Below are 19,818 nucleotides of genomic sequence, written 5' to 3' on the forward strand. Positions count from 1 at the left end.
TGCCTCTGACATGGCACATATGCACTGACTGTTCTCTGTCTTAGCAGATTTGTAAATCTATATTTGGCCTATGAAGGGATGAGTGGACATTTTGGGTTATTTTAAGAGATTTCAGATGACAGCAGACTCTTTTATTGTTTCTCGTTTTGCACTTCATGTTACTCAAGGCACATTTGATAGAATCCATTCTAGTCCTTAACAGAAATACATTCTGAATACCTCAATATGGAATGGACATATCCGCTTAAATTTGGAATGAGGAATTTGCCCATTCTCATGCAAGTTCATGACTCAAATATTGCTTTAAACCCCAGCTCTCTCCTTTCCCAAGAATGACCTATCTTCTTTTCTAGTGCAGTTTAGTGGCTTACAGAACAGTAGCTTCTGAATTCAGTTAGGCAGGTGTCAGTTAAAATTGTACCTCCTTCTTGAATTGACTAGCAGGTCTTAGAGATACCAAAAACATTCAGCTTCTGCTTTTCATCTACAATATGGATGGAATAAAACTGATTTACTTCACAGGACTGGAGTGAGAATTCAGTCAACATAATGTATGTGAAATGCTTTGAATGTTCTAAGGAGCATTATGTAACATTGAGTAGGTACAGCAAATAATGCAGAGGTTATGTTCCAAAACATATGGCTGAATTCCCACTGAAAATTTAATCTAGATACAACCAAGTTTCAAAAGAATCAACAGCTTTTCATCTAGGTTCCAACATTCTCACTGCAGCATGTTTCTAGTGAAGACATCTAGCCCTGCTCCTTGGGTGGGTGGAGGGGGTGCCTACTGTCAGGGATGCAATTGTTAAGCTACCAGCACCAAAATTTCAGAGTATCTTTAGAAGACCCTCCTGATGATACCACCCAGGTTTGGTGAAGTTTGGTTCATGGGGGCCAAAGTTATGGACCCTCAAATGTGTAACCCCCATCTCCTATTACCGTGGTGGCGAACCTTTGGCACTCCAGATGTTATGGACTACAATTCCCATCAGCCCCTGCCAGCATGGCCAATTGTGTCCTATTAGCTCCCATTGGAGTGTTTTTTCAAAAAGGTGCATATATAAGCAGGTCCAGGAAAATCCCGTGATAAGGGGGGGGGGAGTGCCAGAAACGGGATTGATCTATGTTCCGCTGTTCGGCTGTGAGGAGATCTTGAGGGAACCTAGATATTTCGGGTGACTATCCCAGGATTAATCGCCAGTGAGGAAATCACCTATGTAAACAGCAAAGAAAACGAAAATCAAGTTCTAATTTTTCAGTTGTCTTTTTGAAAACTGAAATAGTCATACAATAACGTGTGTGTAAAAAGTGCCATCAAGTTGCAGCTGACTTACAGTGACCCCTAGAGTATTCAATGCAAGTGATTAATCAGAGGTGGTTTGCCACTGCCTGCCTCGGCAAAGTCTTCCTTGGTGGCCTCCCGTCCAAGTACTGACCCTGATTAGCTTCCATGATCTGACAAAACTGGGTCTTACATTCCACATCCCATTCTTACGAATATTTTTGTGTATATGGCAACTAGAGCTGGGCAAAAATAAATAAATAAATCAGTTTTTGTTCAGGTTTGGGTTTATTTGATCCGAAAATTTTCAACAACCCAGGAAAAATGTTAATACTACGCATAGCCTTTTCCTGTTTTTTTCCAAAAAAAATTCAGGTTGTTAAACTTGAACCTGAACAAAATATGCATACCTCTGGACTCCATGTGGGTTTGGGAGGCATCAGGCAGTGCACAGCTGGTGCCTCTGAGACCCATGTGAATTCAGAGGCAGGCACATAGTTGAATGCTGAGCTCAGCCAGACTGAACCCACCATTGAACAGTGGGCTCAGCCTAGCTGGGTCCATCTTTAAACTATGGGCTTCACTTCCAAAGCCCACAGGTCCCAGCCACAGGACCTGGCCAGACCAAGCCCAGCGATGAACCGTGGTCTCTGCCTGGCCCAATCCAGGTTCGGCTCAGCCTCTGAAGTGCATGTGGCCTTTGAAGCCCTCAGTTTGAAGCCAAGCCCACCACTGAACTGTCAGTCAGGCCAAGCCCAGCATTTTTAGGTTGAAAAAATGCCAACAAGGAATTGCGGGGTGGTGGGGGGGGGGAGGGTTGTTTGGGTTTACCGAATGCCCAGTCAGGCCAAGGCCAGAATTAAACTGTGGGCTCAGTCTGGCCAGCTCCATTGTTGAACTTCAGAGGCAGAGCCTGCAGTATAACATTGGATCCAGCCAGGCTGCAATTACGGTAAGTGAGGGAAGGAGGGAGAGAAGAAGAAGAAGAAGAGTTTAGATTTATATCCCCCCCTTTCTCTCCTGCAGGAGACTCGAAGGGGCTCACAATCTCCTTGCCCTTCCCCCCTCACAACAAACACCCTGTGAGGTGGATGGGGCTGAGAGAGCTCCAAGAAACTGTGACTAGCCCAAGGTCACCCAGCTGGCATGTGTGGGAGTACACAGGCTAATCTGAATTCCCCAGATAAGCCTCCACAGCTCAGGCGGCAGAGCTGGGAATCAAACCCGGTTCCTCCAGATTAGATACATGAGCTCTTAACCTCCTACGCCACTGCTGCTCTCAGAGGGGTTTTCTTTCCTTTTTTTTTTAGTCTGAAAAATGGCAAACATTTTTGCATTTTCCAGGATCTGATTTTTCGGCTCATTACTGCCTTTTTCAGGTTAAAAAAGTGACAACAAGAATTTTTTTGGGGGTGGGTTGTTTGGGTTTACTGCCCACCACTATTGGCATCTGTAAAAAAAATCAGTCTCATAGTAAAATTGAGTGTTCCTAAAACAGTCTTTAGGCTAGCAGCTGGCCATAAAAATTACTCTTAAAAAGATGGGATGCTTTGGTTAAAAACCTGGGCCAAAGGAAATGTTTGAGTCTGGTGCTGAACAGACAATACAGGAGTTGCAAGGTAAGCAACAAAGGAAAGTGCGTTCCTAAAGCAAGGCTCTACCACTGAAAATATGTTGTAAAATGTAATTTATTTCTTTTTAAAATATTTTTATTGTATAGTTTGAAATAATCGTTCTATTTACATCTTCCTGATATAATTTCCAAACAACACATTTTCCCTTTTTTTCCTCCCACCCTCCCCTAATATTATGTTTTACTTTTCTTTAACCAAACAGCAGTAAATTCATTCGTTGTTGTCTTCTTATCTATATGTCTTTGACTCCCGTCTCCTTCATCCAATTCTCATAACTTGTCCATATCTTCATTCTTTCATTCTGTTTTTCTTGCCATGTTTTATTCTTTGATAATGTAATTTAATTTCTGACCCATTATTGTGACTGAAGTCTTTCTAGGAATGAATTAACCAAGGATCTGTTTTTTACTAGGTGGCAGTCTATGATTATGTCTGGAAAGATGGTACTAAGCAGCCTGATATCTCTAACAGTGACCTCCATCATCACGGTGAACAACAGAAATCAGTTAAAAACTCAGAAGGCATCACTGTTCATGTAGTTATATACACTGTTCACCTTGGGGGCTTCCAAGAACTGTACAGGCACTTTCTTCGACTGCCCAATGGTGCTATCACTGAGGTATGTCCAAATGTCTCCTTTCAATATTTTGAAAGAAATGTTCATATCAAAAGGATGCTATAGCCATTCATCCATATGTTCTGGGACATACTGCACTGTGATTTCTTAAATTAATTGCTTGACACCATTTAATTCCACACAAAACAGTTTTGGAAGAAAGGCCTTTTCTTTCACTAATATATATCAAGATAGGTCCAAATATGCAGCTGATAAGAACTTTAAGATGGAGTATTGAGCTTGCCTTCTCCTTTTCCTGTTTCCGCATATTGTTGGCAATGGCAATGTGATCTGTGGTGCAGCACGTTGCAGGAAGCTCGTAAACATGGTGCCTATATCACATCATACCTGACTGCAGAAAAGGGCCCAATGGGAGAAAGCTGAGTAGAGAGAGTTGAGTAAAGAAACTAAAATGGTGACCAGTTGCGTAGCTGAAATGGGATGGGGGCGCTACGCCCTGGGTGCCCTGGGCACATGCCATTGGGGTAACGTGGGGGGGGGGAATCACCACACCTCTCCCCCTTGCCCGCCCCACTAGGTCCAGCAGTTCGGAGCAGCCTCTGGTGTGGCAGGAGTGGAAACCACAAAGGTGCCCTTCCCATCCCCCAGGGAGGCCTCTGCAGGAGTTGGAGCTCGCAAGGTCTCCTGGGAAATGTACTTTCCCCCCCTGTGCCCCCTCCACTTGCCTTAGTTCAGCCGGCTGCAAAGAGCAGCAAGTTGAAAAAGCCGCCTGGTGGGAGCTGCACTTCCCAGGAGACCTCACGAGCCCCACTCCACCTCCAGGGAGGCCTCTGCAGGAGTTGGAGCTCGCAAGGTCCCCTGGGAAGTTTAGCTCCCACCAGGCTGTTTTTTCAGTCAGCTAAGGTAAGTCGGGGGGCAAGGGGGCAGGGTGCTGCGGGGGGTGGGCACTTGTTTAGTTGAAATCCCTATAATTTCAACATGATTTAGCTGTCTGACAGTTGTCTGCATAGTTCTCTTTTGTTTTGGTCTCCTGATCCATGAGCTGAGTTGAGGAACAAGGAACAATGCCCTGAAGAAAAGTGAGAAACACTTTTGCAGGAAATGTAGTTCTCGGAAGAAATACTGGGGAGGGAAAACAAACAGAAAAACAAGTTTGGGCTCCCACCCCTATTACTTTTTTGGTTGTTCCCACTACTAAAGTTTAAGAACTTTGCCTATTCCAGCAGTACATTGTGCGATAAATTCATGCCGTGTAGAACTCTACTTTTTTAACAATAATGTGTCAGCACTTTATAGGCTATTTATTTTAAATGCATGAGTAACACTGCATCGTACACAATATGAGGAGGCAAAGGGTATTGCTGAAAGGCAGTTTTTCAAGTTGGAGAAAAGCTAACAGTTGAGTTTTTGGGGGCGGGGGGAATCTTTTTATTTCAACTGTGTAACAGTCGCAAATGTTGAACACTCAACTTACTTTTAAACTTTCTTCCATTATTGAATATAAAAAGAAAAAATATCCTTTTCATCATGACAGCCTGGCATCTTATAGACGAGTGACTGCTCCAACCTAGAATCAGAAATAAAGAGCAGATTGAAATGTTTAATACAAGGTTTTTCTCCTCCCCAACGGAGATATATATATATATATATATATATATATATATATATATATATATATATATATATATATATAAAATAAAAGTTATACAGTTCACTCCTAAGCAGAGTTATATCTTTCTTGAAGTAAATTGGCTTAAAGAGATTCTCCAGAGCTCTTCTTCAGACTTGACATTTGGTAAAAAAAATAAAAGGATGTGCTAAAATGGTATTTCAGGCCATGATAGAAAAGCTCAACGCTCTATTGTTTGTATAAATCTTTTTTTAAAAAAAGATTGTGGTCTTTTCTGCACAAATTTCCTAAAATGTTTGTAAAACATTTTAAAAACATTTTCAATCTCCCCCCTGTTTTGTTCGCACTAATCCCTTGAAACGGTTCCAGGCCCCGCCTCATTATTTTTCCTTTTTAAAAAAGTTCTATGTTGAATTAACGCTTCAATACTTTTCACAATCTTGTGCTGAATTCTATACACCTCGTATACTCGATGCCTCGAGGACTGGCTGCCCAAAAATAAAAGAACTAACAGCTAAATACTGGCAATAAACAGGCTAGGGGGGGACCGAGTGAGTTCAGATGGTGCCAAGGAGGAAGTTCAAGGATGCAGAGAAGCATGGGAAACAGAGGGCTTTCCCCCACTTGCCACGAACCCCCTATGCCACGTGCTGCTCTCACCTGGGCTTCCCCATGACCCCACGCTCTGTGCAGGGTCATCAAAAGACACCGTTTGGAAGAGCGCCAGGAATGGCACGTGCTGAGGGGGTGTGACAGCGGCAGTGTCAGGGAGGCTGCGTTGTCACCGCCCCTGTAGTGGGGAGTGCCGGGGGACCCCGCGCTACTTGCCTACAGTAGCGCGGGGCAGAAGGTAAGTGGGGAAAGGCCCAGAGTCAATAGATTGCATAGCAACTGAAGACGTTTTCAAAACACTGAAGCCAGAGAATCACTTTAAAAGGAAATTCATTAAAAATGTTTTGAAGCTGGAAAAAAAACATTTTGGGGTGAAAACAATGTGGAACTCCATGGAGAAAACATTTTATTTCTGGCCTCCAAACGTTTTAAAAGGTTTGTGTGGGGAAAAGCCCTGCAGTAGATCTAGGGCTGCCATCTTTCAGGAGGAGCTTGGAGTTCTCCCAGAAATACTGCTGATCTCAACCCCCCTGCCTGTAAATCTCCCCCCTCCTCCAGCAGATGGATTTTTGCCACTGTGGCTCTATAGGCTACACACAAGCCTCTGCTTAATGTGATCTCTGCTTAATGTGAGCCTCTGCCCCATCTTTGCCATTTGCATTTCCGGCTCACACTTTTGACGTGGAAAGTGTTGGCCGGGCAAGAACGGCGAGGTGGGGAAAATACAGGGGTATTTTGATTAGCAAGCCTTTATTGGCATAGACAACAGTGCAACAATAATAAAAAACAGATTAAAAAACATATACAATACAGGAAATAAATATTAGGTCGAAGGAAACCTACTGGCGTTTAGTAATTTCCGGGAGAAAGTCTGCCACTATCATACAGAGAGAAGGATCAGGATTGTCCAACAAGTAGTGTAATCTAATTAAATCGGGGAGATGGGGTAAATGTATAGGAGTAAGATTCACATACTTGGATCTGATTTCCTTGAATCTGAGACTGTGTAGTAATTGGTGGGCCAGAGATTCAACTGAGCCATCGTTACATGGGCACAATCTTTTAGCCTTTTCTTGCTTCTTGAATCTGCCATGTAACAAGGCAGAAGGCATAACATTAAATCTAGCCCAGGGGTATTTAAAAAGTACCCCCTTGCTAGCAATTTCTGAAATTCATGAAGCAAAGGCAATACCACGTGGCGGTGCCGAGGAAACAGAGGGGCAGACATGCTGCTGCTCTGGGAGCCATGAGGAATCCTTGAATGCACAGGTATATTCCCCGTGCTCACACTGGTGCAATTTCGCCATGAAAAACCAGCCTCTGATTCATCCGACTACAAATGTTTCCTCACCACTCATCCCTTATCTACATGAACAATTTCAGATGGCAATGAGAACTAGGGGATAGAACAGTGGTGGCACATAGGTTTATGGCACTCCAGATGCTCATAGACTACAATTCCCATCAGCCAATTGGCCATGCTGGCAGGGGCTGATGAGAATTGTAGTCCATGAACATCTGGAGTGCCATAGGTTCGCCACCACGGGGATAGAACAACAGTCTTCATGGAAAATGTTGTGTTTGAGGAGGATTTGAACAAAGAAAGATGTGACACCATGAGTTAGATCGGAGTTCCAAATATCATCACCCATATAACCTTCCCAAAGTAAATATTTTCGTATTCTTCCTCATTCCTTAATTGTCTGATTTAGTAATGGATGGGATATTATTAAGTTTTAGAATTCTGCATTTTGATTTTGCATTTTGAAGTTATAATACTATAGATAAGTTGTCATCTGTACAGAGATAGAACTGGGGCAATGATTTTTATCTCGGCTTTGGCTGACTAGAGTTTATTTCTTATTAAGAGGGCAAAGATAAAGTCACTTTAACTGAATGAGAAATCAGTTCTTTAATAAAAGGCAAGAAAAGTGAAAGTAAACTTTGCACAAGAAACCTTTTTAAAGAGGATGATTTTTATCTTAAACGAATAAATTAAGCCAAGATTAAGCCTTTTCTAAACCCGGATAGGATGAAAAAGAGGTCCTCCCTCCACCCCACAAACGCTTGAAATGAAGCAAGTGTAATGAGATCAGACAGTTTAGGTAACTAACCTATTACTTTGTGACGCTATTTACATCCCTCCATATGCTGTGTGTGATGCTTAAGCTCTCTGGTACGTCTTAAAAAGTGAATAAAATCATCTGGGCGTATTTGAAATGCAAGATCAGATATGGTATGCCAAGTGACACTTAAAAAGAATGAAGCTGTAACTGTAGCTTATTTTCCGAAACACTCTTGACACTAATGCTAAATTGTAGCTTGGAATCATCAAGCATTTTTACCTTTATGAGGAAAGGCTTTTTACATATTTAACATAATTCTAGGGAAAATATACTGGCATTAAGTATAAAGATATGTACACTGTAACCAAAGGGCATGTATATTCCCCAGTAGAACACTTCTGGGATGTTATTGCCATTTGGTGTCATTTCCTAACAAATATAAAATACAATCGGTAAACAAACTAGACTTTAGATTTAAGCTGACAGCTGTTCCTTCAGAAGCAATATTCAGATATTTAATCTTCAGAGCACTGAATATTTTTGTGGCTGCTTGAGTAAAATATACTTTTATAAAATGCTGGGCGGCACGCTTTTATGCATTGTTGTTGGATCTGGGAATGACATATAAACAGCCTTCAAATAACTTGCACCAGCCTTTGAATAACTTGCGGCTCGTGAGCGTTTCCTGGTAAAGATAAACCAGTTGCCTAATGTTTAATCTTGGGAGGGGACCACCTTGGGGCATCTCCACCTCCACCCGCCTGCCCTTTTAAAAGAAAGAAATGTTATTCCATATACTGTGAACAATACCATTGATTTCGCTGGGATTGTGCATGTATGAAGAAAGCAGAGCAGAGTTTGTCAAAGATGACATTTGCTCATTTTCGTGCAGATGGTGAGACCCTTCTCTGCCAAACATCACACAACAACGACGGGCTTGGAAATGGATTGGGCCACAGCCCAATTTATTAATTATCAACAATAACCATATACATAGAAGCTGGGCAACAAATGGGTCGCAACATCAAGCAATCCCCAATCCGTATTGGGGCCACCTGCAGGAAGCTGGGAGCTCCAGGGGCAACCCCCCGGCTTCAACCCTTCCTGCTGCTTAGGGAAGCGGGCACCGGCTAAGCCTGCCGGCTTGCCTACCGGCCCACCTTCCTCCCCTCTTTGCTGGGGTGTCAGGCACCGGCTAAGCCTACCGGCTTGCCTACCGGCCCGCCACACCCCCCAGCCCTATACAGGGCACAAGCATGGAGAAGACCGGCCGCCTGGCTCGGCTTCTCCCCAGATGTTGCGACTCCCGCCCGCCGGGCTGCGACGAAATATATAGCAAAGCAGAACATGTGTAACAATTCAATTATAACGAGAAATAGGGAGGGTGGGAGGGTCACGCCGCTCCTGAGTCTCGGCAGCCAAGAAGGCCGAGCTCAGGGTGGTGGCTTCTTTATATAACTCTAGCTCCTGGCCCATGCCTTTACTTCTTGGTTGAGCCAATCGAAATGCACGAGATTTCTGCCAAACCTTCTTGTAAGCATTGAATCTCGTACAGCAACCAATTCCTTTGCCTATTTCTGCTCCACCACAGCCACAATACCGAAAACTGCCCCCGTTGAGTCGGTTGCTGCTATATGCATTAGATCTCTACATTAAATGCTTTTTGCGTTAGACTTGCACTTTATCCAGTCACAAGAGAGATAGTGAGCCTTTCCACTTCTGTCTGGACTAGATAGAGATCCAGCTGGCAGTGGTCCATCCCAAAGCACAAGGATATGCGGAGAGGGAGGAAATGAGAATAAGAAAACGTTGTCCCAATTGGAACCAAGCATTAATATAATGGTGGAAATGAATGAATATAGTGAGGCATGCAACAAAGATACATGAATGTTTCATAAATGGGATTGAAACATAAATGGAAAAAATACATATTTTCAAATTTGACGGTGTATTTAGAGGCTGGGCATTTAGAGACTTTTGAACCACTGAGGTCCATTTGGGCTTTCCAGCTGCTCGATCGTTGCCTACATCTATAGTTTAGTATTTTATGTATTTTAGGTAAATTATATATACGATGTTTTAAACTTTTATTGTTGATGGAAACCGCCCTGAGCCTTCGGGGGGGGGGGGGGATATAAATATAATAAACAAACAAACAAACAAATAAATAAATAAATAAATAAATAAATAAATAATAAAACGGACTAGAATTATTGAGGGAACACCTTGGGAACCGATACTTTCTGTCCATCTTTCTGTACTGTCTTCTTCCTTCCACATCTATTCAAAGTCTGCATATCAAAAGCTAACTTCCTCATGTATTTCTGCATCATTTGAATTGAGAATTTGTGTTTGAAGGTTTGTTCATAGGAAGTACAAATAATCTGCACTTCTGAAGAGACTTTACTCCACTTGAGTGAAATGAGTCTTCTTTGCTTCGGGCATATCTATAGTACATAACAAAAATAGGTGTGTCAAGATGTTTAATTCCACCAGGTTCCTCATGTGACTTTCTTTGAGAAGAAGGGAACTTTTTTTGACCAAAGCTAACTTCTTGTCAGGACTCACTCCACGTATATACTTAATTTCACATTTTAAACATTTAAATCTTTGCAATAATGTTTGTTTAGCATATCTTCTCGCTGATTCAAGTGAAAAACACATACGTGCACACTGTAAAGTCAAAGATAATTACCAAAGCAATATTAGTTCAGTTTACCTAAACAAAAATATAACCTTTTCATAAAGTACCTTGCAGCTACACAGATTGACAAAATGCATCAATTATAATTTTTGCTTACTTTTATAATTACACCATGAAATGAACTTTTGGACTAAGTTGATTAATTAAAAGGTTACTGTTATTGAGTCACTTTCAGAAACTACCACCTGTGCTTTAATTGCTTTAGTATTCCTACACTGTCCAATAATATCTTGGCACAATTGAGATCTATTTCTATGTATACATGTTACAGTTAATTGTATGCAAATTTGTTACAGCATTTAAAATGCTATGTGATTATTAGGGGTATGAGAGCAGCAGTAGTGGCATTTGATATATTACAAGTGTGGACCCACAACAAAATGTTGCAGATTGTTTTTGTTTTAATTGTTCTTCATGTGCCCCCTAAACTCATTCTTGTATTTGAACTGCACTTTGGAGCATGAATTATGCAAATGATGTGGAACAATTTAAAATAAATTTTCTATTAGCTTTACATGTCTCCTTCCCTTTTCCCCCCTCTTGCAATCTATTTCTTTACCACCATCACCACCCCAGTTGATTTTTCTTGTTGGTTGATTCTGTTTCCTTGTTCCTTTTCCACATAGTCACTTTACTGTCCCCAGTACATTCCTCTCCTCAAACCCATTAGTGTTCCCTGGCAGCATTACCTTTTCTCTGTCCCTCAGAGGGCTCCATCCTTTTCTCCCTGTGTTCCAGATATACCCTTCACCATGCAGATACATTTTTTATTTAGTCTATTGGGTTATGTAGATCATAAATGGGGGCATTATCTAGTACAATTTTCATATTTGTGAGTTCCATTATGGTAGAGTTACCTATATACTGTATCCATTGAATAGTTTACAGTCGTGTATATTGAAGTCCAAGGATGTGTCCCATCCTATCATTGACCAGCCCCAGACCTACTTAGCCTCAGCAAGATGACTATATTAAGTACTTTCAAAATATTTTGTGGAACCAAAAAGAAATAGTCTGTAACATAGGTCGTTTCCCCACTTAACTGCTGCTGCACGCTACTCTCCCCAAGTAGCGCGGGGTCCCCCGGCACTCCCTACTACAGGGGCGGCGACAACGCAGCCGCCCCGACACTGCCGCTGTCACGCCCCCTCAGCGCGCGTCATTCCTGGTGCTCCTTGAAACGGCGCCTTTTGATGACCCCGCACAGAGCGTGGGGTCGTGGGGAAGCCTGGGAGCGTGCCAGAAATGACACCCGCTGGGAGTAGCGTGCAGCAACCTTTGGTCGAGGTAAGAGGGGAAACGACCATAAACAAAAGAAGAAAGTATCTAGCAAAGGGAGGGATTTGAAGAAAGCGGGTTTGATTCTCGAAATCTTATATTCCAAAAGCCTTGTTGGTGTTTAAGGTGCTACTGGACTTGAATCTAGTTGCTCAGCTGCAGGCTACTCTTAGAGAAAAAGGAGGAAGTGTAACTGATGTAATGCTGGAAGGTAAAAAAAATGAAGCTTCCAAAAGTTCATAAAAAGGATGTTTTCTGCGATGAAAAATGCATCTTTAAATCAGTCCCCATGGTTTGGATCCAACCAACAGTATTAAGGCACTGGTCAGTCTGAACAGAATGGCATAACCATGAACCAAAGAGCTGGAGGAAACTCAGGCCTGAATTTAAATACTGATCTTTCCTATTCGGACCTGGCTTTTGCCACTCCCCCATGTTGGTATAGGCTCTCTGCTGTGTTCTTGGCCCAGCTTTGCCCAAATACATTTGGACTTTAAATCAGTACTGGCCTTACGGAACCACCCTCTGATTTAACTTGTGTCATGGTTGCATGTTCTGAGCAGGGAAACAAATTTCTGGCAAGCTGTTAAGATGCATCTGTGAATTTGAGGAGGACAATTTGCAGAATTACCTTAGTTTTCTCACAAAATTAGCTTGCCACCCTACGCCACTCGTTTGCCTTCTCTTCAATTTTTTAAAAGACATAAAGCAAAAAAGTGGGGAAAGTAAGCCTGAATTTTTCAAATTGAGGCATTTCTTGGGGGTATCCATACCCTTTCGGTGATTACCTATAAATCCAGCTATTACCTATAAATTACCTATAAATCTTGCAATCAGTTCGTATGATCGCTTCTTGAATGTTATTGTCCATGCAGGTGCAAAAGTAGTCAATGCAATGCAGTTGCTTTTTCTTCACATATAAGCAATGTAACATACAGGAGGCAAAGCTGAGTTCAAGTATATTCATGTTCTATCACTTTTATTTTCAGTTAAAGGCGGGAAAAACCCTAGGTGGATTCACCTTTCATATGTGCTTATTGCTTTGATCCTACTATTGCATATATTACTGAAGAATAATCTGTTCATAATAGCTCTCCTGTTATAGTGTTATTATGGCAGTGCTGTTTTAAAAAATTGTCACAAAACCCAGGAGAGGAATTCAACCATGAAACCCAAATTGTACATTGCCACAAAACTGGGTTATTGGCATGACAGTACCGAATTTCACACACAAAAGATCTGTTAATCTGTGGTTTCATTTTTTTTATAAAAAAGCCCAAAGTCTGCTTGCTTTTGTTTCTTTTAACTTGAGATCTGCGCTGAGCTGTGCCACAAACAATGTCTCCCGATCCCGTATTTTCCAGACTTTCTGTGACATTAATGGAATAAATTTTGTATACAATGAAGCTGGCTCAGTCATTCAGGAGCACGTAAGTGAAATGGATAATATGCTGGGAACTTCTTCAGACATCAAGATAAGGGAAAGAAGCAAGAGAACAGCAAGGTGGAAAGGTATTACTTTCAGTGACTGCAGCTGGCTTGTAACGATGAAGCAGAGTAAACACTAAGTGATAGTAAGGCAGAGTAAACACTAAGTGATTGTGAGGAGCGTTATGTTGAACAAAAAGACCCCTCTTGTTTTAAGTGATAGTTCCAGGGGATGTTTGCCTTTTTTTAGAGTGGAAACTGATGCTATTTTATCCCTATGAAGGAGGCGATCCATTGTATCTCCTACCTGGCATAGCACTTGCTGAGGGAACGGGAAGGAATGTGAATTCCACAGCAGATCATAACCTTACAAGTAGCAGTTGCCTGTTCAGAGGCTATGATCGGTAGTATGATGCCCAGTGTGATGCCCTCCCATTGTTGAGGCAAGTGGTTGAGGTGTCTTTGTTAAGAGCAATTGCTTATGATGGAGCTGCCTTTCAGTGGGAGCTTTTCTTCTTCAAAATGTCAACTTGCATGCCAAAAATAAGAGTGTGGGACCACGGATCAGTAGTATGTGTGTGGAAGGCCCCAGGTTTAATCTCTGCCATCTCCAGTTAAAAGGCTCGGAGCATCTGCAAGGTCTTGTTCTGAGACCCTCAGAGAACATCTGCCAGTCAAGAGTAGAAAATACTGCCCTTATAGTCTGATGTTACAAGGGAGCTTCATGTCATGTGTCTCTATGTATAATCAAAGCCCATGAAATTTTGTGCAACACTAACAAGGGTGCAAACCAGAGGTGGGATCCAGCAGGTTTTCACAGGTTCCCGAGAGTAGGTTACTAATTATTTGTGTGTGCTGAGAGGGGGTTACTAATTGGTGATTTTGCCACGTGATTTTTGCCTTAGTTACACCCCTCCTCTCAGCAGTAGTGCGCAGGACTTGAAGCAGTCTAGCAGGAGGTGACCTGGCATGCGTGGCAGCCTGCGTGCATTCGTTTCCCACCCAAGGACCGGTGCAGCGGCTGCGTCCTTGCCACAGCCCTGCCCAGGAATGCCCCGCCCCTGAATGCCCGGACTCACGCCTCTGTCGGTCAGCCCTCTGCCTACCAGCCGCCCCATTGGCGCTACGCCACAGCTTGAATCCCACCACCATGGGAACCTGTTACTAAAATTTTTGGATCCCACCACTGGTGCAAATCAAAATCATATGGAAAAAGGGCCCATAAGCCTGCCTGTGGCTGGCTTCATTTAAAATTGTCCCAACCTCAGAACATACTCCCAAGAACCTTGCTTTGGAAGCTTTTTAATCCCACAGCAGAAAGGGTGATGTCCTGGAATAACTGTAAGGAAGTAAGTGATGGATCCTTATGCCCTCCACACAGAGAGACCCAAAATTTTACTAGAGGTATAGGCTTGTTGCAAAGGGGGGCTGGGTTAGCTTGTAATATTTATGGTCTAAATAAGTTGATCATTTTCTTTTTCATTTTTAGGCAATCTTGGCATGAACTAATTCATCAATTTGAGGATGCACATATCATCAGGCACCGAACAGTCTTCATCATGATCAAATAAGATTTTTTTCATCTTGCATGTTTGCCTATACTGGATGATACAGATGACTTCAGACTGGGTTAAAATTGCAAAAATTTTTTGCTCTTTTTGACTTCGCTGTTTTGGCTCCTGGAACATGTACTGTGAACCACAAGAGAAATGTCGATTTTATTCCTAGGCTGTCCACTGATTATTAGCCTGTTGAGCCCTGATACCTAGTAAAACCAGGTTTTCTTTGGTTTGTTCAACACACACACACACTTACTACTCCTCACACAAGTAATAAATATACCACTACCAGTACATCTAGGCTACTGCCCACTAATGGGATACTGATCTCTGCACTCAGTAAATAAATAACAATCAAGGAGCTGTGTTGGATATTTTTGCAACTTTGAAAATTTGCTGTTAAAATTCCTGTAGACTGGAAAGACCTATTAAATATTTTAAAACCAGAATCTGGTTTTGAAGGATCCTTTTAAAAGATGTAATTTTACAAATATTGTTGTCTAAAAGTATTTATCAACCACATTATCAGCTTTCAATATTTTATATCTGTTTTATTACCGAATTGGTGTTCTGCCTTCTAATAGTTAATTTTGGGGAATTAGAGGATTGAAGGCACCAAAGCGAGAGGCAGGCAACAGCAGAATTCTCCACCAGTGTTTAGCGGTATCCTTCTTTGGAGATTTCACCCAGAAATAGCAAGGAGAACTATTGATATTGAAAAGGGGATTTTAATTTAAAAAAAACAAAAGAAATTACTAACAAACAAGAGCATTTCAGGCACTCAGAGCCTAAGAAAGCAAAGAGTGGAGTGAAGGTTACAGGGAGGAAATTGGTTTGGGTGATATGCTACCAAATCTAGAAAGTCAAGGAGCAGAGAGCATTGGACAGCCAGTGCATATTGATTTGAGAAGGGGACACACACTTGGACAGTCTGCTACCTAACTTTATAGTCTCTATAGAAACACTTTTTAAAAATTTCTAAGGCTTTACGGGATGTATTTCCTAAGGTTAGAACATGTGGTGATGATTCACTTCCAACCACTTTTCACGCAGGACTCAGTTCCAGCCAAGCCATGCGTGGAAGTGAGTCCTGCACAGTGATTGGCCCCACTGCATTCCTCACAGCCCAGCCAGTACCCCAGCAGCCCTCCCTCCAGCCCAGGAGTAAGCAGGGCCCATTGGTGGCAAGGTGCCCTCCCATCTGACCTGGCAGCAATTTCTTAGTCAATCCCCTGCCTGCTCTCCCCCCATCCCCAAACCAGGACCTGGTGGGGCGGCAGCAGCAAGGTGCCTTCTCACTTGGCCTGGCAGCAGCCCAGCCAGTCTCCCCTCCCAAACCCAAGTGCAGCAGCCTGTGCCAGTACTGTAGGGGGTGTTCCTGGAGGCAGAGCCAGCTTTAATCAACTTCTTGAGCCTTTTGGCCCCAAACACCGCCATTTGCCAATCTAGTAGTGGAATTAGGGCCAATCTTTTCTCTTTGTTCCTGCAAAGTTCAATTAATGCTCAGTACCTGGGAAGGTTATATTCTTATTAAATAATTCTTCCCCTTTGGTTGTAATTACTGTTAAATTCTGGCCTCACTTACCATATTCTTCCCCAGCTTCAGGCCTCTAGGTGGTGGTCTCTAGTTGAAACAAAGATTCTTTCTCTGGGATTCTCTTGGGATTCCCTCCAAACGTTATCTGCTTCTGAAATCTATTTCCAACTGAAAAGATGGCTTCTAGATCAATAATTCCAAACCTTGCAGGACAAACTTTGGGCGTTTTCCCACTTACCTTTTGCTGCGCACAAGTAGCGTGGGGTCTCCCGGGGCGGCGACAACGCAGGGCCCCCGACGCTGCTGCTGTTGCGCCCCCTCAGCACGCGTCATTCCAGGCGCTCATTGCAACGGCGCCTTTTGATGCCCCCGCGCTCTGCGGAAGCCAGGGCGCACACCTGGAATGACGCACATTGAGAGAAGCGCGCAGCAAAGCGGAGGGGAGGTAAGTGGGAAAACGCCCTATGTTCCCCCCTCCACTACAACATTAAATTTAAAATTAATCAGATGGCAGATTATTTGATCCTGACTTTCTGACCCTAACCAGAGGTGGGCAATTACCAGGGCACGTTGTAACTCTTTCCCTTCTTCAGTATTTCGAGGGAGGTTCACTAAGACTGCCCAACAAGACTGAAAATGCTCCCACTGTATTTCTGAGGTCCAGTCTATGGAACATATTCTGCTTCTTTATTCTAAATATGAGGAGTTTAGGGCCAATCTTTTCTCTTTGTTTCCTGCAAAGTTCAGTGAATACTCAGTACCTGGGAATGTCATATTCTTATTAAATTATTATTCCCCTTTGATTGTAACCTCTGAAGCCAAATTTCTTCTCAACATATTGGAATAGTTTACTCTGCATTGGTCTTTCTGGCATAGGAAATAACCTGATATGATTTGGTTTGTTAATGTCTGGTCTTTTCCCTTTTCTTTTTTTTCTTTTCCTTTCTAATGCCTAATAAAGATTTGTTGAGTTGAGTAGTAGTAGTGGAATGTATTGAATTAGTTAATATATGTATCTCCCACTCTCCCCACCCTAAATCTCAGATGGTCTGGTCCACTTCTGTGAGTGTCATCAAGCAATGTCTGACTTATGGCAACCCTATAGAGTTTTCAAGGCAAGAGATGTTCAGAGGCTGTTTGCCATTGTCTTCCTCAGTGTGGACTGAGAGAGCTTTGAGAGAAGTTTAACTGACCCACGGTCACCCAGCAAGCTTCATGTGGAAGAGTTGGGAATCCAACTCAGTTCTCCAGATTAGAGTCCACCACTCTTAACCACTACATGCTGACTCTCTGATTCACTTTTACATCTTTTGTACTCAACATCTTAGGAATACCAGTTCCCTCCATTTGAACAGAGTTCTTGGTTATTTAAGCCTTTCAACATTCTCTTTTGAATTATCGCCTTGCACAGGTTCCTTAACCATGAGGGGAATTAAGGCAATATTTTGTGAGAGTGATGTTTCATAATGCACATCAAATTTATCATGTAGAGATTCCAACTTTTCTCACAAGGAATCCAACCGAGCTACCAACATTTTACAACTTATTGTTTTTTCGAACATGCCTGAAATTTAGCAGCATTCCTAACTAGGAATGCTGGAAGAGTCAGAATATAAATCTGAATTTTTGCACAACACCTGAAGCTTATTTAATGGTACTTCTTCTATCATTCATGTCCGTTATAGGTTAAACTAATTTGATTCATAACCAGTGGGTATGACTGGCTTGACTTGGAGGCCAAAAGGACCAGCACTTGGAGCAGCTGTATCATATTATTTCAATAAATTTCCATTCAGCTTGAAAAGCACAATGTTTAAAGACAAGGTTGTGGTATGGGTGCTATTTAGTCCAAGATCAAAACTGACCTAGAAGCATTTATAGCAAGCTCAAGGAAAGTCAGTCAACTGCTTGTATGGATGTAGCATGGGAAGATATTATCCCCAATCTGAGAATTTTCTGTCCAATCATCAGAGGCAGGAAGTAGAATAGGGGTCAGGGCAGAGTTACCAACCTCAAGGTGGAGTCTAGAATTCTCCCAGATTTTCAATTGACCTGGAAGTAATAGCTTCATATGGCAGACTCTATGGCATGAAATCCCCATTGAGCCTCCGCATTCTCCATCTTTCCCATTCACTGCCCCAAGTGAGGAATTTCCCAAGCTTGCATTGACAACTCTAGTCAGGAAATATCCATAACTGCATGATTTTAAAGGATTAAATTCATGTTCCTGGAACAACATGATGTCCGTAGTGCTGATAGTCACTTGATCAGAATGGCAGCAAGGAGCCTGCTTTCCAGTAAGATAGTCCCACAATTATCCAGGGCTGTTATCCCTTATTTATTCTTTCAGTTGATGAATAACGATAAACACTCTTTTATGGTGCACTGAAAAGGCATCCATTCCATCTAGGGCAAGTTGTAATGCAGATTAATTTTTTTGCATTACCCTTTCATAAATCCTCATTGGTTGGGTTTTCATTGATAAGTATGGAATAAAATTTGGCTCTTGAACAGATTGTTTTCTCCTCTGCAGTTATTAGCAACCTCATCCATATCACTTTAGTTATAGTCACATAGTAATTGCCTGCCTATGGTGGTATTCCTTTTACAATTTCCTCTTGTACAGCTGAATATATGTAGTCATTACTGAAAAGTGTAAATAAGGAACCCTTTTAGTAGCATAGTTTCCCTAGGTACCCACTGTGCTCTTATTATCTACAACGTACTCCCCCATCTGTAGTTCTGGTCTATTATAGGATAAAGACATAAGTATGAATTAAAAATTAAATGCTTGTGTTGTAGACTGGAGAGCAAAGCCTATTAAAACATACCCGGCACACAAAAGCTCCCACTGCACTTAGATGGATTGCAGTGAGCGCCAGTTACAGCAAGCGGATGAAAAATTAGAGATTTTCATCATTCGGTTAAATATAGTGCTAAGTGGTATGTGCTAGCATTAAAAGCAAATTACTTAGCACTTCACCAATCACAGCATGGGATCGTTCTATTGGAAACAGTATTTTCAGGAATGCTAAGGCATTGTTTTTATTAAATATATCAGCTGGTAACACTGAGGGAGTTAGCTGAAAGAGGACCAACCAAGAGAGAGAGTGCGTGGATTATAATCTAAGTGAAAAGGAGATGGAAATGCCCAATCAATTGACATTGTTATTAATATTTCTGTCTACTGGAACTGTGTCACACATTTTGCTAACGTTTTGCAAAAATAATCTATAACAGTAGTAAGACGATTTTCAGGTGTGCACCAATCAAAGATGGGTTGCATCTGGTTTCTCCAAAATGCTATCTTGTCCCTTGTCAATAATATTTCTGGATAATCATTTGGCTGGGTTGGGAGGTAAAAAGTAACCAAAAAAGTTCCATTCCATTGACAAAAATCCTTTCCATTAACAGATGCAATTCATGGGCTGTACTGATGAACTGCCTGCAGTTGGACATGAAGCCAGGTGGAGTATTGATTCAGGTGCTCCACTTCAAAAGTTATTGG

General features: G+C 42.1%; 1 protein-coding gene across 1 annotated transcript in view; it reads left to right on the top strand.

The window, feature by feature from the left end:
- Positions 1 to 15,126, top strand: part of LOC125439411 — a 117,413-nt gene extending 102,287 nt beyond the window's left edge. The window contains exons 8-10 of the mRNA XM_048508516.1: positions 3,332 to 3,538; positions 13,151 to 13,298; positions 14,704 to 15,126. Of these exons, the coding sequence (XP_048364473.1) occupies positions 3,332 to 3,538; positions 13,151 to 13,298; positions 14,704 to 14,723 (375 nt within the window). The 3' untranslated portion in view covers positions 14,724 to 15,126. The remainder of the gene's footprint in view (positions 1 to 3,331; positions 3,539 to 13,150; positions 13,299 to 14,703) is intronic.
- Positions 15,127 to 19,818: the final 4,692 nt, after the last annotated feature.

Source organism: Sphaerodactylus townsendi, linkage group LG09 (assembly GCF_021028975.2).
Source record: "Sphaerodactylus townsendi isolate TG3544 linkage group LG09, MPM_Stown_v2.3, whole genome shotgun sequence".
NCBI lineage: Eukaryota > Metazoa > Chordata > Lepidosauria > Squamata > Sphaerodactylidae > Sphaerodactylus > Sphaerodactylus townsendi.